Source organism: Dermacentor silvarum, chromosome 11 (assembly GCF_013339745.2).
Source record: "Dermacentor silvarum isolate Dsil-2018 chromosome 11, BIME_Dsil_1.4, whole genome shotgun sequence".
NCBI lineage: Eukaryota > Metazoa > Arthropoda > Arachnida > Ixodida > Ixodidae > Dermacentor > Dermacentor silvarum.
In genome coordinates, this window is record NC_051164.1 from 103094589 (window position 1) to 103122504 (window position 27916).

General features: G+C 44.6%; 1 protein-coding gene and 1 long non-coding RNA gene across 16 annotated transcripts in view; one reads left to right on the top strand and one right to left on the bottom strand.

Annotated features, from left to right (window-relative positions):
* LOC125941647 (uncharacterized) overlaps positions 1-2865 on the top strand; it is a 55379-nt gene extending 52514 nt beyond the window's left edge. The window contains exon 2 of the long non-coding RNA XR_007464538.1: positions 2623-2865. This is a non-coding gene — a long non-coding RNA (uncharacterized LOC125941647). The remainder of the gene's footprint in view (positions 1-2622) is intronic.
* LOC119433391 (dystrophin) overlaps positions 1-27916 on the bottom strand; it is a 96062-nt gene that overhangs the window by 54649 nt on the left and 13497 nt on the right. For 3 of the 15 annotated variants that reach the window (XR_007464535.1, XR_007464536.1, XR_007464525.1), the window contains exons 11-18: positions 27498-27613; positions 24443-24515; positions 23296-23384; positions 21598-21742; positions 21065-21266; positions 20334-20512; positions 14481-14667; positions 2867-10650 (exon numbers count right to left, since the gene is read on the bottom strand). Coding sequence is in view for 2 of the 15 variants with exons in the window: in XM_037700572.2 (XP_037556500.1) it covers positions 10562-10650; positions 14481-14667; positions 20334-20512; positions 21065-21266; positions 21598-21742; positions 23296-23384; positions 24443-24515; positions 27498-27613 (1080 nt within the window). In the remaining 13 variants the exon portion in view is untranslated. Of the gene's footprint in view, positions 1-460; positions 10651-13054; positions 13115-14480; positions 14668-20333; positions 20513-21064; positions 21267-21597; positions 21743-23295; positions 23385-24442; positions 24516-27497; positions 27614-27916 lie in introns of those variants that run through there. The other 12 variants (XR_007464537.1, XR_007464526.1, XR_007464529.1 and 9 more) reach the window with 12 other exon arrangements.

A 27916-nucleotide genomic window follows, 5' to 3' on the forward strand; every position in this document is an offset into this window, starting at 1 on the left:
GGTCTTCGGCAACAACTAGTGCCCGTGCCCAACATGTGAAATTTATGCCATGAAGTGTCTAGGACTAAGTTTCTTAACGCTGTTATATACGAAGTTGTTGCTACATGCACATTTTCAACGACACTTAAATCTCACGATGACGATAGCTGCAGCGAATGCCATTTGTCTGACAATCCTAATATCACACATAAAAAGAAAACCGTTGACAAGTTTGAAATATAACACTAAAAACATTAAAAGGCATATTTTATGTAAAATGGTTTAATTTGAGAAATGCATCTTTCAAGTGCAGCCGCAAGGATATTAAGCAGCTTTCCAAGATTTAGGGGCCTCGTGTACTTTGTTTTGATATTCAACAACCCCTACAATTTGTGCATGCCTTTTCGGCAAGCTACAATTACTCCGAGGTCAAAGTGTTCTCGCGCCATTCATAAAAACAAGTGATAACACAAACACGAAATAGTCACGCAGTGCACGTCGCTTTATTAAAAAATGAAACAATCTTTTACGGGTGTGCACAACGCACTGGTGAAAATAATATAATCCCACATTATCAGCCATCCTTTCACCACAAGATACAAAGCAGCACAAGTCGAAACAGCTGAAACTGCTTAGTATACGTTCACTGATGTAATATATTATGTGTAAAAAGAGACCAATAGTACATTAAATATGCTCCATCTAGAATAACAAGAAAAATAAGAAAGTAATCGCTTAATTTCAAGCAATACCATCTCTCATCATTAAGTACACCATTAACCCCACCAAACAGAAAAAAAGCAAAAATTCAGTCCAAAGCAAAAGGCTCACTTTTTAAATAACCCAACTGGCCAAAGAATACAAAACAGAAGTGTCAGTGTGCAGTGGGTGTACGTAGCTCATTCCTAAACATAATGTACAACACAAAATCATAGCTGTGAGACCACTAAAAAAAATAAAACGTACACCTTTGCATAACACACTGACAAAAATGGCGTATGTGTGTGTTGAAGAAGCTGCTAGTTACAAAGAAGGAAAATGGCATCTTTACATAAAAAAAGAAGCATTTAGTTACAAGAAAATAAGTGTGTGTGTTTGTGTGTATATACTATGTTGCCATGTTAACAAGCAGCAGATGACAGTATTGAACAACAGGAAGAACATGATGTACAGCATATCATTTGTGATGAAAATGTCTCAAATTCATCTGAAAAACAACCTACTAACTAAATGTCCACATTCAATGCTGTCTGAAGCAGATAACATGTGGTCACTAAAACTAAAAAAACGGGCTCACATTTTCAACTGCACTGCTACATCTAGCCCATCATGTGATGATTCAAGATGTAGAAGAAATTGCAAAAGTAATAGCAATCTGTAACAGCCCTGTTAAACTTTTTCTTGTGGCTTAAGTTCTCGTAGGTGCATACACGCTAAAAGGCACAGAACTTTCCCTTTCCCCCAACGACAAAAGCTCCCACTATTACTTGAAAAACATTTTAATACAAGCAGAAAAGGACAACAGAGAGGCATGTTTAACTTCAACAACATTGAAGTTAATGCACTATGGTAACCGTAGACAAGTGCAAGCGAGGGCGACAGACACCACGGCACGCTAACTTCCATTTGGTTGAAGTATGACATGTACTCCTCTTGTCCTTGTCTGCTTGCACTAAAACGCTTTCCAAGTATACTTATCAACATGGCCCAACACACAGCTATACTCCCATTAATACGCTTCCTAGAGTGTTGAAGGCACATCTGCAAAAGGGAATAAAAAACAAAAACACTTTGGAACATTGCCCCTCCCCCTAACCAGTGAGTTCATATTTTGATTCTTCCTTTCCTTTTCCCTTCACCACGACCAGGAACATACTATACTGCTGCCTATATTTCAGATATCAGTAAAAGAAAGTTATTTTCTCTACTTTTTCCTTTGCCTCAGCATCTATTATCTTGATATGATTGTTACGTGGCTGCTCCTCAGTTTTTTGCATCCACTTTGCTCACTTAGTGACTGCACAAGTATTGCAGCTGTTGCACGTACCATGTTAAGCTTGGTCCACAGTGCTTAGCATGGAGGTGAAAGAGACAGCTGCTTCAATGAGAACTATTACAAATGGCGTCTAAAGGGCAGCTGAATCACTTTTCGAAAAAAAGGGAGCTTTGAACGAATTATTATAGTTCCCCCCTGAATCCGAAAATGATAGTTTAAGAGGCCAGAATTCATCGCAAGTTGTTTAATTTAGCAAAAACAAGCCGCAGCGTCTGCAGGAGACGCCGCGGGTCGTTTAACGGGCTCTGATGGCGAACACGGTTGTGACGTCATCCTCGCGCCCGGTCTTTCGCTGCTATGTTCGGCGAGCGAAGGGGGCGGAGCTTCAACAAAAATTTTAAGCGCGATTGCGGCACTTCTACGTGCATAATCGAGAAAATGACTGCAGGAGTTAAATTATACTGTGTCAGTCTTCCAAACCCCCGTAAACCTTCGAATTATAAAGCCTCTTCAGATTCCCTTTAAGTTGCAAGAGCAATGTTGAAATCCTCACACACTAGCACAGCTTTACGTAATGCAATTAGCAGACTTGCATTTCTGGTCTGTGCTAAAGAAGATCCCCATTTGAAATGTTTTCCCGAACAGAGGTGGATAATATTTTGGTGTCGCTATGTGGCTCACCGCCAACAAAAGCAAAGCGATCACACAACCTTAACAATTCTTCACGATGGATGTAAACGGATTTAGCAGCCTCTACAGTGCTACCAAGGCGAACTTCTTCCCCCGCAGGTCATTGCAATCTACACAGGTCTCATATTAGCACTTCTTAATGCTTAATGATCAGTAGCGCTTAACTTATGAAGGTATGCTAATGCTAAAAAAAAAGCAAACCAGCACTGCTACAGGGGGCATTGAAGAAACCAATCAACGACAACAACAAGAAAGCCAGATTGCATGAAAGAGCTTTAAATGTCTAGACTGAGCTCGATAAGTTTGACAGCAGTACTTCCCAGTGACCACTGATGTCATCTGCGTGACACCAGTAGTAGGTGAATGAGTAATGAATTAATAAATTCAACAGTAACAACAGGAGGAAGTAATGAAACAACAAGGTGTGACAAAACAGTCACAATGTGAGAAGGTTGTCAAAACAACATCATGTCCATTGCCAAGCTGAATAACGAAACAGCGCAAGGCTGCAAACGCCTTAGCATTGAAATGCATGCAACAGCAGCCTTAATATTGAAGAGACTTGGCAAAAACAACAGGTATTTACAATGAAGTCACAAGAAAGGCTAGGCCCCTTCAAGTGCAGCACCAGGTGCCACAAGAAGGTGTTTTCAGTTTACATACCGTAATATATTACACACACGGGCATAACAGTTGCACTATAAAAACATGTACAGCTGCCGTCAGACCTAACCCGAACAGCCCTGACACATCTATAGCGGCTCTACTTTAACAAACACGAGCTGTCAGAGCAAAACATTCAATGCTTTGGAAAGAAGATCCATATGCTAGCACATTCAATGCACCCCAACCAGAAATCTCTATAACTCTCTGCAGGAAAAGCAAGAAGGCCCTTTAAGGCGTGTTAGGGTCAAGTATGACGGCAACTGTACTTACTTGCACAATAAACAGGCAATGCAATATGCTGTAGAATTGGACACTGGAACTTCCATAAGAAATTGGCATATTTGGTAGCACACATGCCTATAGCTGGCTACAAATAATGAACGGCACAATGAACACCTTCCCTACTTGGCAGAGATAACTGACAAATGGCTCGACAGTAAACAGCTCAAGCAGTTATAAATGTACAAGGGGTCAATACTGAAACATGAAAACACTGCACTCTATAAGTCGCATTAAACATCTTCGCATACGCTGCACAAGGCACAAGAAATCCGAGGACACCTAAGCACTTACGAGTTGTGAATGCGAAAGGATTAATGTCCAATTGATTGCCGCTAAGCGGTCCTTCTAGTTATGAAGTCCTCACGAGCAACCAAGCGCATTTTGATTTGGCCTTACCGAGGTGCAGTTAGAACGCAGGCGAGAGTTTACACGGACAAGGAACGCGCGGATAACACAGGCTTCCGAGAGAGAGGGCGATTTGGCGTCGTGGCAATACCTTCTCCCCTTATGCAACACCTGGCACGCTACTGCAGTGGGTGTGCTTTTTCACCCGCTCTGCTCAATCAAGGCGTGCTCATGCCGTGGCGTCGCAGCCAAAGGGAACTCTGTTGAGGGGCACTCGTAATGTGGCGTTGCAGCCAGTGGGAATTCAGGTGCCATTTCGCTGCTACAGACATTGGACGCCGAGTTTTTCGTTCAGTGAACCATTTGACGCTTTCACATCAAAACCCTGTATCCTTAAGTGCTGCGTGGTGAAGCGAAGGCGACGGCATCGGGAAGCCCGTCGCTTGCACCTAAACAGATAATAAGCACAAGCCCTTTTACATTCACCACTATAGTAGCCTGCCCTAGAAGGACGCTAACAACTTTTGTTCAAAGTGCTCAAGGAACTTGGTGGAGCCTCTCGATCACATGGCCACATCCAATGCTCATTAAACCAACTACTCACAGAACTTGTGAACATCGAACCTCATCGTTAATGAGTACTACTGAAAAAGGCACTTTTGGCTTTACTTGGCCTCAGGAGGCTTTGTGAAATACGAGATTTCCTAACAGCACTGACTTTTTTTTTTAATTTAGCCTGAAACAGATTGAGGCAAGATGCAGCAGAGGGGTGTATAATTAATGTGACTGCCTGATGTTTATAACTGAACTGTAAGATCTCAGTGCAAAGGGTACTTCTGCATTGCCTCCAACAGAATGAAGTTGTTGTAGCTTGGAACTGTGGTGCGTGCTCTCAAGGCAGACATTGTAGCCACAATGGCAAATGAACAACTATAAATGCAAAGTGAATACGAGTAAAACTGAGCAAAATCTGTACTCATAATAAAGGCTTGCAATAAACAGTTGGCTAAACACAGATTGGGATTGACTTGTCCACATAGAATATTGTGGGAACATTACAGGACCTCATGGAACAACTTTAGGAGGTTGACTTCAGATAGATCTTTAAAGGTTCAGCTTAGATCAAAGTCAAACACATTTGAGATCGGCACTGATATGAGTGTTGGAGGCGAGGAAGTACTAAAACTGTATAGGCTCTTTTTAAAAAACTTTTGTTAAACATTGCAGACATGCCCATTCTTACACAGTCAGAGAAGAGAGAATGCTTGCACATGAATGGTCTGACGTGAACCAGTTTCACAGGTGTAGGGAAGATGTAAACATTCAATTTCCTAGCAAAATATACACCACTCTGTCACAGGCACTTCCTTTGAGAGAAACAAAGGCCAAAAATGTGGAAGCAACAGGAGGAGACATTAATGAAAAACGTTAAACTATATTAGTAGACCACGTTTCCAAGCTGGTGGCCAGTTGCAAACTGGTTAATCTTACCGTTAAGAAAAGTTTGGTGTGCCAGAAAGGTCACAGGTATGAAGGACTAGCGGTGACGACACATTAAAATTCTTATGCCAGTTCCTTATGATGTCACAGACTTTGGCAGCTTCTGGTTAAAGCTGACTGTTTTCTTAATTTAGCTTAAACCTTGACCCAGGAACTTCAGTGTGCTTTTCCTGCACAAGAAGAGACTCTAGCCTGCATAAATACAGTGAAATTAATAGTGTCCCTATGATGTCAGCACTACAGTTCGGGCACAATAATGGGATGTTCAACTTTCAAACCCTCCACTAATAATCGATCTTTCTCTACAAAAGTGCAAGTACAGATTCAGAAGAGTAATCTACCAGTATAAAACCATTTCAGTTGTTCTCACTAACGTTCATTTTAAACTGGAATGCTTCTCACAGCTAAAAGGATTACCAGACACAAAATATATTGCAAAAAAAAAAACAAAAAAAAAACAAAGAACTGCTTAATAGCAGAGAGCTCTGAAATTTTCGCAAAAATGACATGTGGAATCATTCACTGGGCATAGCTTGACAAATAAAAAAAGCTAAGGGTACACCACATAATGAAGAAGGCAGCAGGTAGAGCAGGATACCCCTTAAAAGAAAACCCGCAGAATGTGGCTGACAACTACAGCTGGAAGAAGGCACGAAGCCATGTAGACTATTTTTTATGCATAGCTGTCGGCCTAGACTGTCATGCGAGCTATTTCTTTCCCTCAACAAAGAAAAACTGTTTGAGTTGCACTGCCTCTATTGCCAGCTATGTGTGACCTTTAGCAGTACTGCACCATACTACTATACTGCACTACTATACTGCACACAACTGGAAAAATACACCATTTCATAGCTGCATACCACCGCAAGCATTGCTGAACTACATGAAATGCAGCACGCAAGGTTTCATTTCCTTAATAGTCAAGGAGAATAACAAATCTATACTGCACTCTGCTTTTCTTGACATGATGTTACAAAAGTTGTATATAAGGCACAATGATCCCATTCATTCATTTTGATTAAGCTCCAATAGTTCTGACACTCATCATAAAAAGAGAAAAATAAAATGTAAATAGTACTTGCTAATTATCAAAATGCAGTTGCACAGACAATAGAGGCCATGAAAAATGTGTCGGCGGGACTTCTGTCAAAAGGCTGCTGTTAATATAATGCACTCGTACAAGGCAGATGGTAATGTTGATGGTAATGTTTGATGGTAATGTTGCACAAACTAATGAAAAAGCATTTCTTAATGCATGATGACTCTCTAAAACATAAGAACAGATGCGCAAATAATGGCAGGTACCAAGTGACTGCAATGAGTGGAAATGGATCCAACAGTTCCCTTCAAAAACTCATTTGTGAAACTGTGAAAGGCAAAAAATGCCAGCTTAATGTTTCTGTACTGGAAGAAATAATGAAAAACATATACCAGTATAGCTGCCGATGTTCTGCAAGCCGCATCTACCATGGCCATCAAAGCAAAAGTAAAGCTGACCTGCAAAACTTCATCGAATAGAACACTTGTTGCTACCTGTTAAACAAAAGTGTGATTTGGAGCAAGGCAACAAGCGTAACATGTTATGCAGCAATAGGCAAAATTTCACACATCACTTGATGCTCCAGCACAAGTAAGCTTAACCTCAAGTGTAACATGAAGCAAAGTTCTGAACTGGATTGTCAGCAATTCCATGCGAGACGTATTTTACACAACGATAAGCCTATCTTATTACCAACTACTCCAAACAACTAACCATGACATTTCCCTGTCATCTGAAGATAAAAAATACAGCGTTATTCTTACACAGCTTATTCGAAAACGAAATTTTGTGGAACGTGCACTAAATTAATCCCCAAAAGAATGCAGCTGCCCACAAAACGATAAGAAGAGCAAATGTACGCGTGCACTCCAGTGATGTGGTGACAAGGAACACTGCAACAAAACATGTAACAACGGTCACTCTCCCGCCGAGAAGCCGACCTCAGTCAACACTTAGCACTATGACACCCACACATTGGCGCTTTACAAAATCTGATAGGAACAACTGCAAACTTTTTTTTTTTCAACACTTCACAGCAAAAATATTACATGCATCCTTTACAAAATGGCTACTATCATAGTAGATGTCTTACCACATGGTACAACACGCAACACACAATATGGAAAACATACAGAATTTTCCAGTAGCTGCACACAAATTGCCGTCAGCAATGGTTTTGCATGACACACAGCAAGTTTCATAATAGCCACTTCTGACAAGATCTCCTTTATGGCTGTACTTAAATGCAAGTCAAAATCGTCAGTTTCTTTGCCTAATGACATAGTGTAAAAAAAAAAGAGAGAGAGAGAGAAAGAAAGAATGCAATCACAAAACCACCATTTGAAAACTGAACAATCAATGTAACAGCAAGGCTATAACTTTTTATATTAAAGGCACACAGTGGCCACTGTATTCACAGATGCTAATCAATCTCTGTGCTTTAATTTCATAACTAGACACTTTAAGTGTTTCCTTGAAAAGGCACTGGTATCAAATGACATCCCTCAAGCTAGTCATCATAATAACCTCCAAAGAGTGTATTTAAGCATAATGACTCCAACACTTAACGGCTTACACCATATTCCACTTTTTATAGTTAGCATGAAGTGGGTCAAGGTGCATATGTGAATTTATAGGAGTGAAGCCAGGTGTTGCTGAATGCGCTGCACAAGGCAATCCATTACTCTCTGTTCACGTGCTCGTACAATGCAGTGATCACCCTATTCACACACGACTATGACCCATGAAAAGCACAGACCAGTTTGAAGCTTGAATTAGCTTCGTTTACATCCTTTCAAAATTTTAGCACAGTTCCATGCAATATATCCCATTAGCTGAAGCGCGGCTTTCCGAGTGTTTCAGCAAACGGCTATGATCTCTTGAGAATTACATTCCCATGGGTTTCTCAACTTTAGTAGAGAAAATGACAAAATGACATGCAACTCCCCCCATCTACTGACATAATACACACTCCCATCATAGCAGTATGTAGTAGGAATGTGATTGCTTCTTCTCACACATACAAGGCCCACTGAACAACTGAGCAGTGTCATAACAAAGTAGTGTTGAAAGTCATGGAAATGCACTTGCCATACCAAATAAGTCACAAAAATGGATGCCTAGAAACCGGAAATATAAACACGCATTTGGGCCCATGCAAAACGGGCTCGACAAGAAAAACAAAGATATAACAATTTACTATAACGATGCTCATGTTTCATTTGAAATGTATGCAGTAAGTACACAGAACCTCGTTGACATAATCCCATGTCGTATGATTCCTCAGTGCCAACTTTCACAATCGAGAACACAAGACATGATTCAATACAGTTACGCTTATTTTTTACCAGTTGATACGTTCCCAGAAAAGACAATTTTTCAGCACCAACACTCAGCATATCACCAAACTGCAATCGTATGATACATTTTCTGGCAACTAGAACCAAAGTAGACAAGAAAAGGCGCGAGGCACGCGATTGAGAACAGTAGCCGCCTGCTGCAGCAGCTTTCCCGCAGTAGTCGACCGCCCAGGTAATGTGAAAACGCCGGTGCGCACTCAGTTTCCAATTTAGGTACCAACAAATCTCCTAGTGGGTTGCACGCTGCGTTCACAGCTATCGCCGCCAACCCTACTGCGATAAGCATTTTCACCTACCTGCGTCACAACATGCGTGGCATAGTGTCAGAAGCATTCTGCACACTTTTAGAAGGCTATAAACCAAACGTGCCGCCGTTCCCTGCTGCCCGCCAGCCTAATTTAGTTTCTGTTTCTTGTCGCTACACAATAGGAAAACAACGCGTTGCACTGCTCGCGCCCTGCCTGTTTGACACCATGTTGGCATCTCCTGCCACGATTCGCGCCGAGTAGGCTCATCAAAACTTCCCACCAAAACAATCTGCTCAATGAAGCCGCTGACCAAGGCTGAATTCGAGGAGCGCAAAATGTATGCTCACCAAAGCCACAAAAACAACAATGGGCATCTCGAGGTGCCCTGGCCCTACCTGCTCAGCACACGTCGGCGTCTTGTGGTGCAACAATTGTCGCAACGCTTCACATTACATAGGTGTCAACTACAGCAAAAGGACGGATAGTTGGGCGAGTTGGTACGGTAGCAGATTCTTGGTTTAAGCGCGAAGAAAACACGGACGGTGGCAGAAGAAGACAGGACAAGCGCTTGTCCTGTCTTCTTCTGCCACCGTTCGTGTTTTCTTCGTGCTTAAACCAAGAATGTGTCAACTACAATTGAGTCTGACAAATTTTTCAGTGAATTCGGATGGTATGTTTAACCGATTAATACATTCTTTCTTGCGTTTCTTTTTCCCAAAACGTATAAGCAAGGTCCTACTGTATCCTTTGCTTTTTCAATCTGATCTGCAGTACTGATACACAACGGAATATGGTGACGTCAACACTTACAACGCGAGAGTACTGTTGAACGTGTCTGCCTGAAATTGAAATCCTTATGCTTGCTTCATCCCACGAGCAGCACAGCGACTCGGCATGGTGCTTTCGCAATTGGCACACTTTTGACCCATGCCAAAATGAACATTTGTATCAATGTTATAAATTCCGCACTGGATCTTGTGTTTTCCTTAAGTCACAGAACAGAGACGTCATTAAAACATAACAATAAAAGCGCTTTACATTTAATTAATTATACCAAATAATTCATTAGAGTGCAGTCCAGTTATAAATAAAGGGAAAAAAATGGTTCACTAAAACAGTGAACTGCGCTGTTTTGGGATTTGTTTTAGAAACATCCTATACACAATATAGTAAACAAAAGTCCACCCTCTAAACTGGTACTCATTCCAAGTGGTATCATTATATGAAAACTGCAATGTATACAGGTTTTTACCATAACGAGGTTTGACTGCCCACAACTTTCTCTACATGCTAAATCAGCATAAAATACATACAGCACGCTGTTTTGTCATAAATGTTCAAAGATCTTACAACTGTACAGAAAAAAAAAAAGAAAGAAAGAAGGCGTTTCAAACTTAAAACGGGGATCTACAAAAAACACTGCGGTCCTGAAAAAGTGGTGGCGCAAATTTTCTTTTCAGCAGGTCTGTTTCATCCTGTCCATGACTTGCTGAACCTGATTGACGGTCTCCATGACATGGTTCTTCACCACCACAGAGTTGTAACCTGCAACCAACACACGTGAGTTTTAAAATAGCCATCCCCAAATGCTGTTCAATGAGCACAAAGCGTTGACGTTGCCCCCAAGTGAACCACAGTGAACCACAAAAAATTTGGACAAATTGCAATTTAGCAAGGCAGTATTAAAGAAAGAAAAACGGTAACAAGTGACTGCATTGTTTTATAAAATACTTGTACAAAGTCGTGGCCTCTCCAACAGGAGCCCGATTTTTCCGCGGATAGCATACGTTGCTGTGAACATCTCAGCCAAATTTTGCACTTGTGTGCGGCGCGTGGGGCTCACAAGCAGTGCGTGAAGTCACCTTTTTCTCAAACACTCTCTTTTCAAAAGAGGTCCTCTCCTTAGATCCATCTTTCGGGGCTAGTGGTGGCTGCCCCTTGACGTCAGCGGGCAGATTCTCATTGAGCACTGCCACTGGCCTATAGTTGACATCAATCAAGAAGCGTGTTTGGAGTAATGCGCTTATTCCTGGTGTTTATATTTATTGACGCAGTTTACTAAACAAGCTGACGTACGCGAAAACCTGCGTTTCACATTTCTATAAGAATGACGTACTCCCGGAAGAAGTCGACTGTCATCTGCTCACACTCAACTTTCGCCACCCGCGGAGGAATTACACTGTGGCCAACCTGCTTATCGATGTCCTAGCCATCGGGTCTCATAGATTTCGATTAGTTTTGAACAATCAACTAGCCTCGAAACACGTGGAACCTAAAGTCAGACTACACGTAGGATTGCTAGCACGCGCACACTCCTGTCAGCTCCTGGCTAGATGCCTTGGCAGATATTGCTCCGTAATGAGCTAATATAATAACACTTCGAAATTTGCAATTTCGATGTGGCTACTATCTGTCGGTCAAGCTGGTGCAGGACAAAGCTGGTCCACACCACGTAGCACGGCCCGACTGGCGCAGTTGCGTGCGAGCACTTACTCCAGCCCTGCCTTACACAGATAACATTGGCTATACACACTACAGTTAGCCACTACAGCTGCATGTAGCTGCGTCTGCTACGTAGTGTAGATATCACGGCTGCTGCACGGTGCTGCAACGAGCCAATTAGCTGAGGACAACCGCGTGCTCCGATTGGTCTCTGCGCGTGTCTGCTTCCCGAGTTGCACACCATCGAGGTGGTGTGCCGACATTATGGTAGAAGCTCATCACGTTAGGAATCCTTTCAACGCGAGTCCGAAGCGCGGCATCTATCGCTAAGCCGATGTCCGTGCTGCTGACGTACTCGCACGAGCGAACATAAAAACATTTCGTTTGACCTTCGAAAATTGTGTGATTTCCATAGAGATAAGTGCGAAAGGAAATGTGCTACTCATGCCACTCGGTGCGAGAAAACACAGCCCCACGTACCTATCTAGTATACTGAAGCACAGCAAAGGGATGAGACACCTCTAGAGACAGGTGTCTCAAATCGAGCCATCAACAGCTACATTTGTAAGTGTGCCATGAAGAAAAGTGAGTGTTTGATGAATTACACTAAAGTAATACACTAACTTCACTGAAAATCAACATTGTGGAATATCACTGTTAGACTTCCAGCTGCATTTTTTTCCACTGGTTACGTTATGATAGCTTATCAAAGCAGTCAACATGCTTTTATACCAGTAATTGCTACCTAAAGAGATAACAAGAGAGAAAGGAAAGATTTGATTACTAGATTTCGCGGAAATATAGTAGGTTGAAGTACATATTCTGACCAACAGCATACATAAACAAAAATATGACAGAAAGTGAGAAAAAGAAGTAAATTTTCACATTTTCATGCTATGCAAACATAAAGTATTAGTTATCTCTAGAAGGCTAAAGAGCAGAGCCATGTCGAGGTTAGCCTGGACTATGTTGATCATGCAATGAATTAAAATCTGTCATGCTGAATGTTTCACGCTTGTTTGTAAGCTACCCCAAAGTCAATGAACTTGGTTAAAAGACCAATGCAGACACCCATGCTTGTGTTAGATGCAGCTCCAAATTTGCCAATGCCTTTGGCAGACATGGAAAAGAGAATCAGCTAGAAAAGAGTACATTCATGCACATGCCATATTGTGTTAATGACTACTTTATGAGAGAAAACCGTGCTTCTCATTAGTTAGGGTGTGCTGGTTCGATAACCACAACCCTTTATGACAGCTCTTTATGCTCATTCCAAATGCTAGTAGGCAGTTATGAGCTTTCCAAATGGAAAAGTTCGAGCACGAGTAACAGCCAAGTGCTGGGAACCTCACAAATTTCCCGATCATGCAATTTGGCTAACCAGAAGAACAAGTTTTATTTTAAACTACGTTGGTGTACTGGAAAGTTGTACAGCATGCCCAAGACATTGAGTAAGACTACAATGTTCAGCAACACACACACACCCCAAGCACCAGTGTTTACTTACGATGAACCAAGATTTGCATATTGGTCAACGTTTAACTGACAGACCCAGATCAGCGTTCGGCTATAGAGAATAGGGTAAGGGTAAAAAAAGACGAAAACCGCATCTGAGAAATTACACGCATCAATAAGTCCTAAAAGTTATAGAATGTCATATTTTCAAATCCTGAGGACTTCCTCAACACTGAATGACCTTGTCCACATAATTCATACCGCTTTCCCCAAACGACCAGGCATTACAAATCTAGCATAACACACATTAACGTGTGCAAGAAACAATGATCGTAGTAAATATATCGGGCAGTTGGTACGTCATCCCGAATCTGCTTAGAGCGTTAAACGAAACACAAACAGAAGCGCGAAATAACACAGCACATCTGTCCGTGAACTATTTTGAGATGCAAGTACATGCATGAAGGATAAGCCTCGGAACAAGAATGTGCAAAATGTGGGATGTTGCTCTCGGTCTAATGAAAGATGAAAATCTGTTCTATAGAGCTGCACACAACAGGTTCATGAAATTGCGAAATTCCAAAAGTGCTGTACTTTGAAGTAACCACCACAAGCGTTTTCTCGGTTCTTCTCAGAAAGGCGTTCAGTTTCTTTCCTGATCTATTTTTCGTATCTTCCGATTATTTTGTTGCATGAGCATTAAATTTTGACGCAAAAATGGACGTCTGAGCATGAGAGAGTTACACATATGGTGACCACCTAAGAATTCAGTACAGGCTCCGCCAATAAAACACATACCGCACTTGCACTCTATGCCTCTGAGCTCCGAAACCTAGTTCCTGTGAAAAGCTGACTAGAGAAACACATGACAGAAATGAGTAAACATAATTGGCTTTCGAGTCCTGACAAGTCAGAAATGCTATTAGCAACAAGTCTATAGTGTCACACACAGTAGCTGAACGCAAGGAGGCTCGAGAGTTTCAAAGGAAAATGATGTTAGGGGATGCGGGACAACTGATCAACGACAATTGATTGTTGGGTCAGTTGTTTCGCGATTTGATGAAAACTGCTCTACAGACGGGAAAAAAACAAGAAGGAGCACATGGACACGGAGCTGCTGTCTGTGTGCTCCTTGTTTTATCTCGTCGATAGCACTGTTTTCATATAGCGATGTGGGAGTCGAGCATCCCAATAATCTACTGACTATTTTACGGAAGAGTTTTAGTGCTGCCATTTTGGGGTTTTAATGCGGCAGTCCTATAACAGTAACAACCAAATTCACCGTACTACAGTCAATCCGCATGCACGAAAGTACAGATGTGATTGGTGTTTTATGATCGTGAGATACAAATTCTATGTAATTTCGAAAGCGGTGTATTTGCCACTGCATTCTTAGGTTGCTGCCGACTATAGGACTTGCCAGCACAGTAGCTAATGAGTCAAGATACAGGAAATGCCAATGGAAAGTGAACGCCAACCTTGTTTTGGTTCAGACAGCAGGTCATCCAGTTGCCGCAAAATGCTCTCCAGCTCTCCGTCGAGGGGCAGCCCGGGTAGTGCGGCAGGACAGCCGTTACCCATCACTGTGGTGCTGGTGGGGTCCACCATGAAGGTCGACTGCACCGGCGATGTCAGGTCCCCAAAGGTGCACTCCTTTGCAGAGTCCTGCAGGTTTGACGAGAGCCACCAAAATCAAAACTTCATTTCTTAACCTTTCTATAGGCATGAGTGACCACAGACAGGTTTCAAGCCATTTCAGAAGGTGATGCCTTGTTAGCCACAATGCCCTTGTATCAGGCACACAGCTGCTTGTCATACTCAGTGGTCTGGTTGTTCAGTGGCCTGGTTAGTGGCCTATCATAATCATTGGCCTGGTTGGCACGGTGGTATATAAACAGTGAAATCGATATAACGAACTTCAAGGAACCGTGGTAAATGGTTCGTTATTCTGAAAAGTCGTTATAGTGAAAGCCCCGAAATTACACATTCCGCCCATTAACTTTTCAGTTCATAAGTTGTCGCCATATGAGCTATCCACGAAGACGTCGCTGTTGGCCCACAGCCTGCGCTGTTGCTATTTGCCATAGATTCCGGTGCCACGCACCACCGAAGCACCGTGTAATAAGAGTGACACGCTCAAGACAGACGCTGACGCTGAGAAAACTACCAACAAAAAGGAAGCTCCATGTCGCCTCCAAAGCACAATGTTTCTTGTTTGTGTGTTTATTTTCACAATACTTGCCGTGGACATTGCAACTATCTCGCTCGAGGCGGACACCTGAACTACAGTAGAACCTCGTTGATACGTTTTAAAAAAATACGCGGATAATAAACGTACGATCCGTATCCAGTAAAAATTGAAGATGACAAGCCCATATTGAGATGCAAGGGCAGAAAACATTTATTTCCTGCAAAACAGCCATTTTCTCTTGGTGCATCTCACTCTTGGACAGGAACAACTCCTTTTGCACACATTGCAGACCCTTGTACGCATTTTCGTTGTCTTTCGTGCGATAGAAGCTTTGTAAGGCTTCCAGGCCAGCAAGGGCTTCGGCGAAGTTAGCCGGTGAGCGCAAGCCTTCGTTCTCGCCCCCATCTTCAGGCGCCTCGTCCGCCACCACCTCCGCTGCGTCGTCCCCGACCACCTCTGCTACGATCTCAGCGACACTTTCTGGCTCGCAAGTCGGGACACCGTTGTCAGTCGCGATGAACTCAGCAAAGGGCACATCGGCGCCAGTGGACCGGAATTCCTCATCCATGTCGTAGTCGCACGCCACGGAGTCATCGTCGATGCGCTCTGTATCCTCGGCTGACGGGTTCCATGACAGGCTCCACGAGCTTGCTTTGTTGCGCCGCTGAATACCATGGCGTTCGTCTCGATCTCTTTCTGCTTCGACAGAACGGTATTCACAGTAGACGCTGGCATTCCAAGTTCGTTTGCTATGTTGATTCGCTTCCTCTTCAGGTTCCTGTCTACAACCGCTAGGATATTCAGCTTGTCCTTAATCGACAAAGGCTTGCGCTTCCTCGACGCCATGCTCGGATGCATGCTACCACGACCGACCGCAGCTGTCACAAATTGCTCACTACTGAGCAGCGTGTAGCCTTGCACTGAACGTCTAACTTCGCGTGCGCTTTAGAATCGAGTACGACACTAAATCTGTGGTACCATTGGGAGAACCTAAAACTTGCGTGTGGTACTGGCGCAAACAGAAGGAGAGGATTTTCGCCAGCAAAGCAACACGGAAGGTTTTAGTGGACCGAAACAGAGTGTCTATTCTGCGACGATCCACTTCGGCGATATGATCGCGTTGGCCCTATCTTGAAAGCGATCTGCGACAGGGAGTCCGCCGCGCGCTGTTTTCACCGCTTAGTAGTTCGTGTTGAAGCGAGGGGCGAGGTAGCGCAAAGGTCGACTCGCTCGCCGCTGCCGCCGCGCTTCATCACTTCGGGCGAACGAGCAATGTAGAGAAGTCGCGGTCTGCCAAGCACATGAGAGTGGCCTTTTTGCACACCTGAATGATAATTTTTCGCTGCAGAACGCATCATACGACCGCAGTTTGCCGCAATGCTGAACGTTGCTGCCGAATAATCATATTTTTCGGGAACGTAATAACCGGAACGTTTTAACACGTTCCTCTATGGGGTTATGTTTATTTTTCGCGATTGCGAACGTAGGAGCCGGGAAATCGTATCAAGCAGGAACGTATCAGCAAGGTTCTACTGTATTTTAAAGCGCAAATGCGTGTAACTGACACCGCCCGGAAAGTAAAAAGCGTGACTGTGTGGTAACCAGGCGCAGATCCAGGGGGGATGTCCGGATGTCCTGACTCCCCCCCTTCAGTGGCCTGGTTGGCACGGTGGTATATAGTATATATCTTGGCGAGTGGTTTCACAGTGCGTGGCTGTATAAGGTAGCATGAACTAGGCATTAAGCAACACGCCTGGCACTGCAAATGAGTGCCTAGGGACAAGCATGGTGATGATGTTGATGACGCTTCTTTATTTATACCCCCGTACATTTTTTCTGGGCACTCCAGCAGCATGCACACCAGCAAAATTGTCTGGCCTACAAGGGACGATATGGAAGATGGCTCCAGGTTATTACCAACCATCAGTACTTAGTTAATAGGCATCGGGACCTAGGTGCATGGTTGTACTTGTAAGTGTTCCGGACAAGTGTTTGTTTTAATTCCAACACTGGGCACCACAACAGCTCCGCAAGACATCAAGACACCCAATGCTCCATTGGCCTCCCAGTTATCCTATGTCATCATCAGTGGCAGCCTAACTTGTGTCCACTACGGGACGAACGTTTCTCCCAGCAATTTGCAACTACCACAGACTTGCATAAGACAACTACGTCCTATGCCTGAAAATTTTCCCGATTTCATCACACCGTCTACTCCTTTGCCATCCTCGACTGCATTTCCCTACACTGGGCACCCCTTCGGTTACTCTAATAGAACAATGGTTTACCCTTACTGCACATTAAGTGACCTGCCAAACTCTACCCCATCCTTTTTTCTCAACTAGAAAACTAGCTGGCTGTGTCTGCTCTATAATCCACTAGACTGCCTGCTTCTTAACATTACACCTATCACTTTATTTCTATCACTAGTTGCATGGTCATTAGTGTCTGCTCAAGTTTCCTTGCTAGCATCCACGTATCAGTCCCATAGGTTAGTACTGGTAGGAATAATCACTGTATTTACTAGGGGTGCATGAATACTCGAATACATATGAATATGAATCAAACAGTGAATGTTCAAATACATTGGTTCACAAATCGAATATCTACTACTATTTGGCTTTTCGAAAAGTCAATATAGTATTCGGCAGAAAACCTGGCTGTAGTCAGTGCCTTCACACATACAGCGTTCGCACAGTGCACAATCTTTGTCGGTACAAGATTTGTCCAGGTCGACAGGATCGATTGAAATGAATAATGCGATGTGGACAGAGAGAACAAAAAAAAGCAAAGCATATGGGAAGCATGAAAGGATGTGTGAAGATTGGGCTGATTAGCCACCGAAAGGCACACAGATTGTATCAGACACGCGTGCTCACGCATGCAGATTTACACAATTCGGAGCTTTCTGCCCACATGCCCACAGCATGCAGTAGTTGCCAGCTGGTCGGCCACAAACCTGAACGCTACTTCAACGACTGTCAGTTTAACCCACATGCGTGATTTGGCGACCAATAACTGATAAGACACTCGTAGGAACATATTAGCGGCAAGCTTTTCACGACAGCTTACAGCCACGACAAAACAGCTTACGAAGCTGTTTTGTCTGGTGTCCATAAGTATAGTTACGACTTAGTGCAAATCAACACAGATCTATCTGCAGCGGTTCCGCAACACTTGTAAAGCCAACAAACCGCCTCACCAATGAAAACAAGTGTACGGAAAGACTTGATTATGGCCGCCATCTTTGCGAAATACCGTACGGTGGCCCCTCGTCCTGAACACCATTCGTAAGCACACATGTCTTTTCCTGTAGCTATGACGCACCCATCACAAGACTGTTTTTTTAGGCTTTACATGGTGGGCTCGAAAATGTCATGCGACTAGTAGTGCACTGATCGCTTGGCTGCAGAAACATTTACACGGTCGGAGGGAAAGGGGGGCGGTTTTCTGGAAGAAAACTAGAAAGCAGAAGATTGTCATTAAGCAGAGTATGACCCACTATTCAACTGAAAATCTCATTGGTATTCAGGACATCATAACTTACAATTTCTTGAGCTTAAAAGGTAAGAAAAGCGCTTGATTGTGTTCAGCAGACTTTCTATCGATGAAAAATATTCTTGAGACCTTCGTATACGAACTGAGTCATTATCAGTGGTGGCATACTAATTTGGTGCTCCCTTCAAAAAAAGTAGACCATACTATACATCCTGATTCCTAGATATCTAAGTTACTCTGCTAGCAACATTTCTAGTTATGTAATGTGCGTAAACTCCTGAGACTTGCACGAAATTATCAAGCATACAACCTTGTGCTAAATTTTCTGATACAGTGTAGACTGCTTATAACGTAAGTCGCTGGAGTCGCGAATATCTGCACTATAAGCGGTACCGCACTATAACCAAAGCAACAATTTTCAAGGCCCGCACATATGCACGACATGTGCACCGAGCCGCCACACATATGCGACAGTTGAGGAATGCGGCTAGAACGTTTGCATTCAATGTACAGTCGAATCTCGTGAATTCGAACCAAATCGCGTGGCGGCGCCTCCAACTGGCATTGCTCCGGCACTGCCATAGAGTAAAACCTTAGGAGAGACCCCTCAATGTCGCGCGCAAACAAAAAAAAAAAAAGAAAAAAAAAAAAAAAGAAAGAAAGCAAGAAAAAAAACGCGGCGGAAATTTCACCCTCTCTCAAATGGCAAGGTCGCCGATTCTGCGTTGCACCGGACCATGCGTGTACGTGCCAACGTCTCAGCCACGCTACCGTAGCCAGGCGTAGAAAATGGCAGTGAACCCTTCTTTCTCCTTTATGCTTCCTCTACTTTCTAGTCACATGTTGACCTTGAATGCTGCGGCTACGGCGCAGAGGGAAGCAGCGGCGCTGTCCCAGGCCGGCCAACGAAACTGCCCACGCCGGCAAACGCCCGTTTCCCGATAACGGCAGAAAACGAAACTTCGGGGAGCTGGCGCCGGGCCAGCTGGAGCGGCGGCGCCTGCACGGTGACAGTCAAAAGTGAGGGAGCTACGAGGGAGGGCGAGGGGAGCCACCGAAGCGGCGGAGTTGCCGAGGCGAAATCCGCTTCCCTGCCGCCCTCTTCCCTCACATTCCACGGTCTCCGCGTGCGCCCTTCGCCGTGCCGTGCCGGCGCCGCCTGCTCCCTGAAGTTTCGTTTACTGCTGTTATCGTGAAGCGAGCGTTGGCAGTTTCGTGGCCCTCGCTCGCTATGCGCGCCGTGATATTTCACGACTCGCACTCAAGATTCTGGTTTCAGCCTCACTGGCTGTTCGTTCGCACCACGTGCCCTTCTCCTCCACTTCGTTTCTCTTTCTTCCTCGAGAACTCCTTGGGGCGCCCGTTTGAGGGGAGCGTTCGCCGTCTCCGCTGACTTCCGTACTCCCAGGCAGCCGCACTGTAACCGGTATTTCGTTTTCCGCAACTGCGCTATAAGCGATACGTGTATACATGGAGTGCTATGGGAAAATTAACGGGAGTCTGAAAAGACCGCACTATATCTGGTCCTGCACTATAAGCGGTTACGTTATAAGTGGTCTATACTGTATTCGATTCAATACTGGGCTCTTATTTCTTGATGCTATTCAATATTCAATTCAAAATCTATGATTTGCTAACTTACCAGTGTACCCTTGTTTGCGCAGGCACTGACAATCTCCGAGGGAGGGGCACAGGCAATTGGCGATGGCGGTTCTGGAAGTGTGGATGAACTTGCGGCCACGTCTCGGCGCAGCTCCCAGATGACACTCGGTGTCGGTGGTGGGGGTGGAGGGGTGGGTGCATTCAGGGGGGCCTCCATGGCTATTGGGAAGATTAAACGCAAAGCTATTGTAATGTCGAAGGCCCGCTGTAATTCTCGAGATGTGGAAGACCTTCCTTTATTAACAAATGTGTCTTGGCTCAACACTTCCTAAATTTAACATAAGCGGACAGCAGTGCTGCTTCTCAGACGACTTAGTCATTTGGCTTCAATAATGCTTTTCAGCAATTCCTGCACTACAATATTGCACTCTGAAATTCTCAGCATCTGTTGGAAACCTGGGGACAGACAGGCGTCTCCCACAGAACTCAATGTCGCAGGAATCTCAGGTTCATCATAGTTTAAAGCTGTGCTACCTCTCAATAACCAAAGTCAAGAAGGAACACCAGGCCAAGGCATGTTTGTGAAAATGGGGCCAGACTATCATTTGGTGTAAGTTATCACAAGCAAACGAAACACGAATAATAAAGGCTGGAAGCAAAAATGTTCCTTTCTCTGCACTTAAAAGTCACGCGCACAGTGCGTGCCAACAAAACGAGGATGGCGTTGCCCTTCATGCAGATTTTAAGCACAGCCTTAATGTTTTGTCGTACCTTTGAGACCATTGTGAATCTCCATGAACCGATCCATACTCTTGCATGGCATCCGCCCGCCGTTGGCCGGCGTGCTCTGGAGCCAGGCGAGGTTGTTCCCCGTGGCAGCTGAGCATGGATGACCGCCACCACCGCCACCAGCCACACCGTTGGGGACGCACATAACGGGATCAGTGCCACCCGTCTCCTCTCTCGATAGCACCTTTCCAAGCAACAAGGAGAATCGCTGTTTAGTCAAGCACTTTGCACTCAGTGCAAATGAATACACACCTTCCAGTCACAGCCATACTTGTATGTAACGAATTACTTGTAACTAATTACTTGTAATCAATTACATTTTTTTCTAATTTTGTAATATAATCATTATTTTGTTTACATGTAACGCTCGCTGTAATTCAATTGCTTTTTTTCAGTAGCCAATTAGATGTAACCAGTTACTTTAATATCGAGACAAGCTGTAACAAACGACACACCTTAGAGAAATTTGTTCGGAAAATTTAGGAGAGTTGGCAGGCATGCACCATATTTCTCACCTGCAAAAGACTGCGCATGCGTTTCAGCTGCACCTCCACCTGCGCCAGGTGCTGGTGGAGGTAGCGCTGCCGGAGAGGCGACGAAGGCACCGATGTCGGGCTACCCGTGCCAAGTTCTTTGGCCGCTACCTCACGGGCAAGGTTCCTGTGGGGCACGTAGGGACCAGTCAGAAGCAGGGACGACATATATCCAAGAGACATACAATTGAATGTTGTTATATAATGAAGTTGCATCAGACAAAAAGATATATCACTTATATTCAATTTTTCTTACAAGCATACATTTGTTACACGCTGACCCAGTTAGACTCCAATATAACGAACACGAATATAACGAATTACCAAATATAGCAGATCCTCACTGATACAATCCCGTTACATAAGGTTTCCCGGAAGGCTCCAACGTTTCCGATCGATAACACAAATATTTAACCAATACTGTTACGCTTATATTTTACCAGTTTTTATGCTCCTGGAGAACGCTATCTTTCAGCACCAACGTTCAGTGCATCACCAGACTGCGATTAGATTACACATTTTTCACGACACTAGATCCCACGTAAATAAGAAAAGGCGTGAGGCATGTGTAATCAAGAACAGTAGCCACCCGCCGCAGCAGCTTCCCCGCAATACGCACTCGCCCCTCTCACGTGAAGATGCCGATGTGTACTCACTTTTAAGATTAAAGAATCATCAAACACTATGCAGTATAGAAAAACGACAATGGGCGTCTCAGGTCGGGTCGCGCAGGCCCCACTAGCTCGACGCGTGTTGGCTTCTCGTCCTAATAATTTGCGCTCACAACTTGCCACAGGGTCGAATTCGAGGGGTGCAAACGTAAACTTGCCGAAGCCACAAAAACGACTACACCGTATCGGGCTCCACGACCTCGGCACGCATATCATGCTGCAGGGATTCGCGCAACGCGTTGAATTACACAGACGTCAACTGCAGTTGGGTCTGCAAATTCTTTAGTGGCTTCGGATCGTATGTTTTCCCGTTTAGTAAGTTTTTTCATGCGTTTCTTCCATAACGTATAAACGAGGTTCTACTGTAGGTTGTGAATAGTATATGCGTCTGATAAATACCGTATATATAACGAAGGTACTTATGTGTCGTATGCAATTTCGTTATAACAGTTCAACTATAATAGAGCAACATACCTCCACAACCTGTGAACATTATAATTCGTAAAGCTCTTTAGGACATGACCCTAACGGGGCAAAAAAACAAATGGGGGGGGGGGGGGGGGGTATAGCATGTATTTTTTTATAAGTTTGCCTTGAGCACATACCTTTTGCTCACATTCTTTTGCACACATCTGGAAACAAACTTTCCAGATCACACTGACATTTTAGCGAAATTGCTGTTGCTGATTTTACTCGCTTCAAGAACTTGTCCGTATAAACTTGCTTGAAGCAAATACCTCTCTGGCGTTCTTTTACCATCAGAAGACTTTAAAGGGTATGATCGTAGACCAATAGGTGAAGGTTTCTTGGAACAAAATTTATTTTTCGCAAAAATTAACGAAACGTTTGCAAGGTAGTAGAATGAGCCCAAATTAAAAAACTTCAACGAAAATTTTGGAGGGTTCGAGCAATGTTAAGCGCAGCCTGATTTGGTGCCAGACTTCATTCCAACAAGATGCGTGACATAAAGTGCTAAACCTCATCTCTAGATTGAGTGAAAGAGGTTGACCTGTTCTCTCGCTCGAGCCGCTCTATGATGCTCTCCAGCTCCTGCTGGTGGAGGGTGTCCAAGCATGGCGCCATGTGCGCATTATTGTGCTGAATGATAAACAAAAATAGCAGAAACATGCATAATTAAAATCATGCACACAACAGCACCAAGTGCAAGGAAGGCAGAAGGCAAGACAAAAGATTTGAACGTACATGCGCCAACTACCAAGCATTAACTTTATTGACGTAAGAACATACCTATATCAGCAGACATGGTAAAAGCATTATTAAACACTGGCAAAAGGCACATTAGCCAACCTCGGCTGAGCCAACAGCAGCAAGAAGTAATAGGGTTTAGCAAGAGATCCACAAAAAGGCTACCCAGTCAAGATCATGAATCTCACTAGTATAATCCAAAAGAACAACCTTCTTATGCAAAAGCATTGAAAACTAGTTTTTTGCAGCTGTCACCGAATTTCCTGATGAGCCATGTTTCCATTATTTCATACATGTTCCACTAATGCTACCAATACAATATGAGTGAGGCTTCAAAGTAGAAGGTACAGTGGAGGAACAGTCATTTCACCTTTCAGAGAAGATTTGGCGCAGTGTCGAACGTAAATCTATACACCATACGATCTCAAAATTACTGAGAAAGTCAATAAATATAGTGGAGCCAGCTTTATGCATATCAATGCGACCTTCGGGATGAAAATTGCCAGGCCAGTTTCATTAATTTTGAATAGAATGCCTTTCCCTGTGCGCATATCGTAGCATAAAGCTGCTTCTACCACTTCGACTTGCAACAAACATTTTTTGCACCTCTGACCCAGTAACAGATGCATAACCGAATACTAATTACTATAATTAGGCAATCCCTGTGCCCTACTAAGTGCCTACTAATGCAGTGTCTCAAAAAGATATTAAAATAAGCCCTTAAGTGAAAGGTATGTCATAAGCGACACATACGTGCTAGCACCACTATACTTTCCTCTCAAACTGACTTTTTTAACTACAGCTTGGAAAAAACAAAAACAAATAACCTGATGATAATTTTCAGTTCTTTACCTTTACTATCTACGAAAGGGACAGAGAGTGAACATAAAGGAACACGAGCGCTCTATTTCGGCACCTATTTAGAATAGCAAGCAAATGAAGCCACTCACAGCTACTGACTTCACGCAGTCCACTTCATCCGACGGTGGTACTCGATACGCTTTCGGGCTTTGTGCTGGAGGCCTAAGAGAGGGTCAGCCACAGATGTATACAAGACAGAACACAGCATGCATGCATTGTTACGATGATAAAGAGTTCTAGCTTTTTGTTCACAGTTCGATCCGCTGAGACTGATGCATTCTAACAATGTGCACACAGTCGCCCGGCGGAAGCGCTAGTGTGAGTGCGCACAATGCTCATTCCAGCAGCAGAAGGCATAACACTGCTCTCGCTCCGCTGCCGAGCCGATTGAGCGGAGCACAACGATGCGTCCATTCGACTGCTTTGTAGTTTTGCAGCCAAGTGCACTGTGCATAGATTGCGTCTCTGGGAGAGACGCTTGTCAATAATGTGAAACCAACCCAGTTCTCTACGTCGAAGCGCGTAGTAGAAGCGCGCTTTGTAGGTATAGCGTACTAGAATATGGAAGAGTGGAGTGAGAAGCTGCGGCACTGCGCATGCTTTCCCGCAAATCCGAAAACATCAGTGGCACTACAATCGAACTACACATTCCGTTATGAAATTATGCGGTCCGATCGACGCGTTAACGTAATTTCTGGGTCACCATATGTCACCGCAAACCCAGAGAGCCGCAATCAACCCTGGGCTGGTTTAACGTAAAACTATTCCTATCTGTTTTAAATGGAATACGTAGCAATTATATGGACACTCCAGGCACATTTCTGCCGTAGTGCCATGATGTTCCGTATAAAAGTCCCCGTCGTCGCGTGCTGTATGCTGTATGTGCAAGTGAAAGCGTGCGAGGGTGAGCCGACAAAGGTGGCTCAATCTCGCGCACGCAAGGGAGGAAAGCGGGGAGGAAGCGCGGCGTCTTCAATCGCACGCGAGGCGGGGAGGAAGGGGGGAGGGGTTCCGCAGCGGTTGCAGCGAACAGTAGTTTCGTTTTTACTCGGTACGCGCGTGCGTCGGCTGCGTGCCAAAAAAACTGCGTAGTCGCCATCGATGATCGCATAGATAGCGACCGCGGTTTCGACTGCAGTTGCAGCAAACGGTAGTTAATTCTTCCAGACTTGGTGCATGTGTCGGGCACGTGCTTTCAGCACCGCAAAGTCACCGTTCATAATCGCGTCGATAGCGGTCACAGTTTTTTCCGCAGCGGTTACGGCAAACTGTTGTTTCGTTTTGACTCGGTGCAAAGCTGTCGAACTTAAAGAGCACCGGCTACATCGCGATTATGTTTTCGCCAGCTCACTCACGAAAACGTAACCGCGATGTGCACGCGATAGTACAAAGCGTGTCTACATGCTTGGTCTACATGTTTTGCATGCGTGCAGGGCTTGAAAATCGTTGTTTTGGTTATAGTGCGGCACCGCTTATAGTGCAGATAATCGCGACTCCGGCGACTTACGTTATAAGCGGTCTACACTGTCGTTTTATTGTCCGTATAAACTTGTAAACATTTGCTTGTTAACTAATTAACAAACATGGTGTCAGCACCCACAGGCAAACATGAACACATCACACTCGACGAGCGCGGACAAGCGCAGTTAAGCGCTTAAGCGCCGCTGCAGAAGCGAGTGAAGTGACCTTCGTGCTGTTGTCTATCGCTTCAACGCAAACTGAGCGCCGAGAACACACAGCATACACAAAGCTACAAGCCGCCGCCGCACCTACACTGCGCAGACTCTGCTCCCACGTAGATCGCTTTCAAGATACAGCCTGCGCGACCGCGCGCCGCCGCGCAGTATGATGCCAGAGCACAATGCTGCCTGCCATCCCTTGCCGGTGCCTCGAGCGCAACGGAAGGAGGCGCGCTTCCTCCCTGCTTTTCTTTCTTTTGAGCGCGAGATGTGGTCGTCGGCTCCCCTCGCACGCTTTCACTCGCACATACAGCATACGGCGCGCGGCGACGGCGTTATCGCCCTTGGACTTTATACGGAACATCCATGAGCCAAAACCAATTTTAGGGCCGCAACGCGTCATAGCCACCATCTTTAGATAGCAAATACGGATCTCAAAGGCCATACTTTTGCTGGCGGAAACCGAAAATACGTAATAAGTGTCACCCCCGGCGATTTGGGCGGTGAATGCCATCGTCAAGCAACCAAGCCAAGCAACATGAAAAGTCAAAATGGCCACTCGGGCCGGCGCGGTGTGGCAGTTCGCAACGTATGATGCGGGAACGGTCCCACAGTTGCGACGTAACAGCGGGGTTACCAATGCATTGGGTTCTATGGGAGCTGTGCCGGGACCGGCCGAAAACGACGTAACAGCCAGGAAAACGCAGCACCCGGGAACGTAACAGCAGGGTTCTACTGTAGCTTAAACCAAGATTCTGCACATGACTGACTTTGCTTTGCCATTCACTGGACTCAATAGAAGCCCCACAAAATCTGGAGTTCACACCGAGTGATTGGGTATAAGCCCTCTGAGTAAGCTAAATGTCACAACATGCCTCCTCTCCTGGCCTCTCCTCTCGGCTCACCACTCGCATCCTCAGAATTTTTTGTTTTGATTGCAGCGATATCAGGACTTATGATCACCACGATCGCTGGATCATGAGCACCACGCGAGTAAGAAAATCAATAACTAAAATTACAAAAAAAAAAGGCGCAGCTGGCAGCACATGGATGCTCGTATGCTTATTTTCATGGAAACGGCGCCAGAACAAACATGTGACTCCACTCCTCCAACAAGAAGGCACAGATAAGCCCCAGACTTCCTTGTCTGCCCTCACTCACCAGCTCAGGCAGTAAGATAATGAAATGTCGCTACCTTCACTTTTATGAAGGGGCCAGAATACGAAAGCCACTTTTACAAGACCTCCGGGACTAACCACACAACGCCCTGCACCACGCCGGTATAGCGCCAGCAATCTTTAGCTAATGCCGCCGGAGCTAAAGCTGTTTTGGTGCAGCGTGGCACAAATTCAGTCATTTTTCCGCATTTGGCCCAATTTGGTGCAGCAATTTGTGCATCAAAATGGTGTAATTGGCGCAGGATTCCCACCCCAGAACAAGACACATAATGAGGAACTACAATTACTTGGGCTCGGGGTTGGCTTGCAGGGGAAGGTAGCTGGGCCTGGGTTCGCGCTTCCAGCGCTGGATCTTCAGGCTGATAGTCTTCAGGACGCCTTTGACTTTTTCCCAGGAAGAAGTCTGCAAGTGTTGCAATGCAGTGAGAATATAATGGTCGGCAAGACAAAAAAATTTATATTCTGAGGTTTTACATGCCAAAACAACAATATTATTTTGAGGCACGCTGTAAAGGGAGACTCCGGATTAATTTTGACCACCTGGAGTGCTTTACAGGGCGTTTTTACATTTTGCCCACGTGGAAACGCGGCTGCGGCAGCTGGGATTTTATCCAGCACCCTTAAGCTTAGCAGCGCAATGCGAAAGCCACTATGCAACGATGGTGGGTCAGTCAAGACATCACTTGAAATTTACTGCAAAACGCCA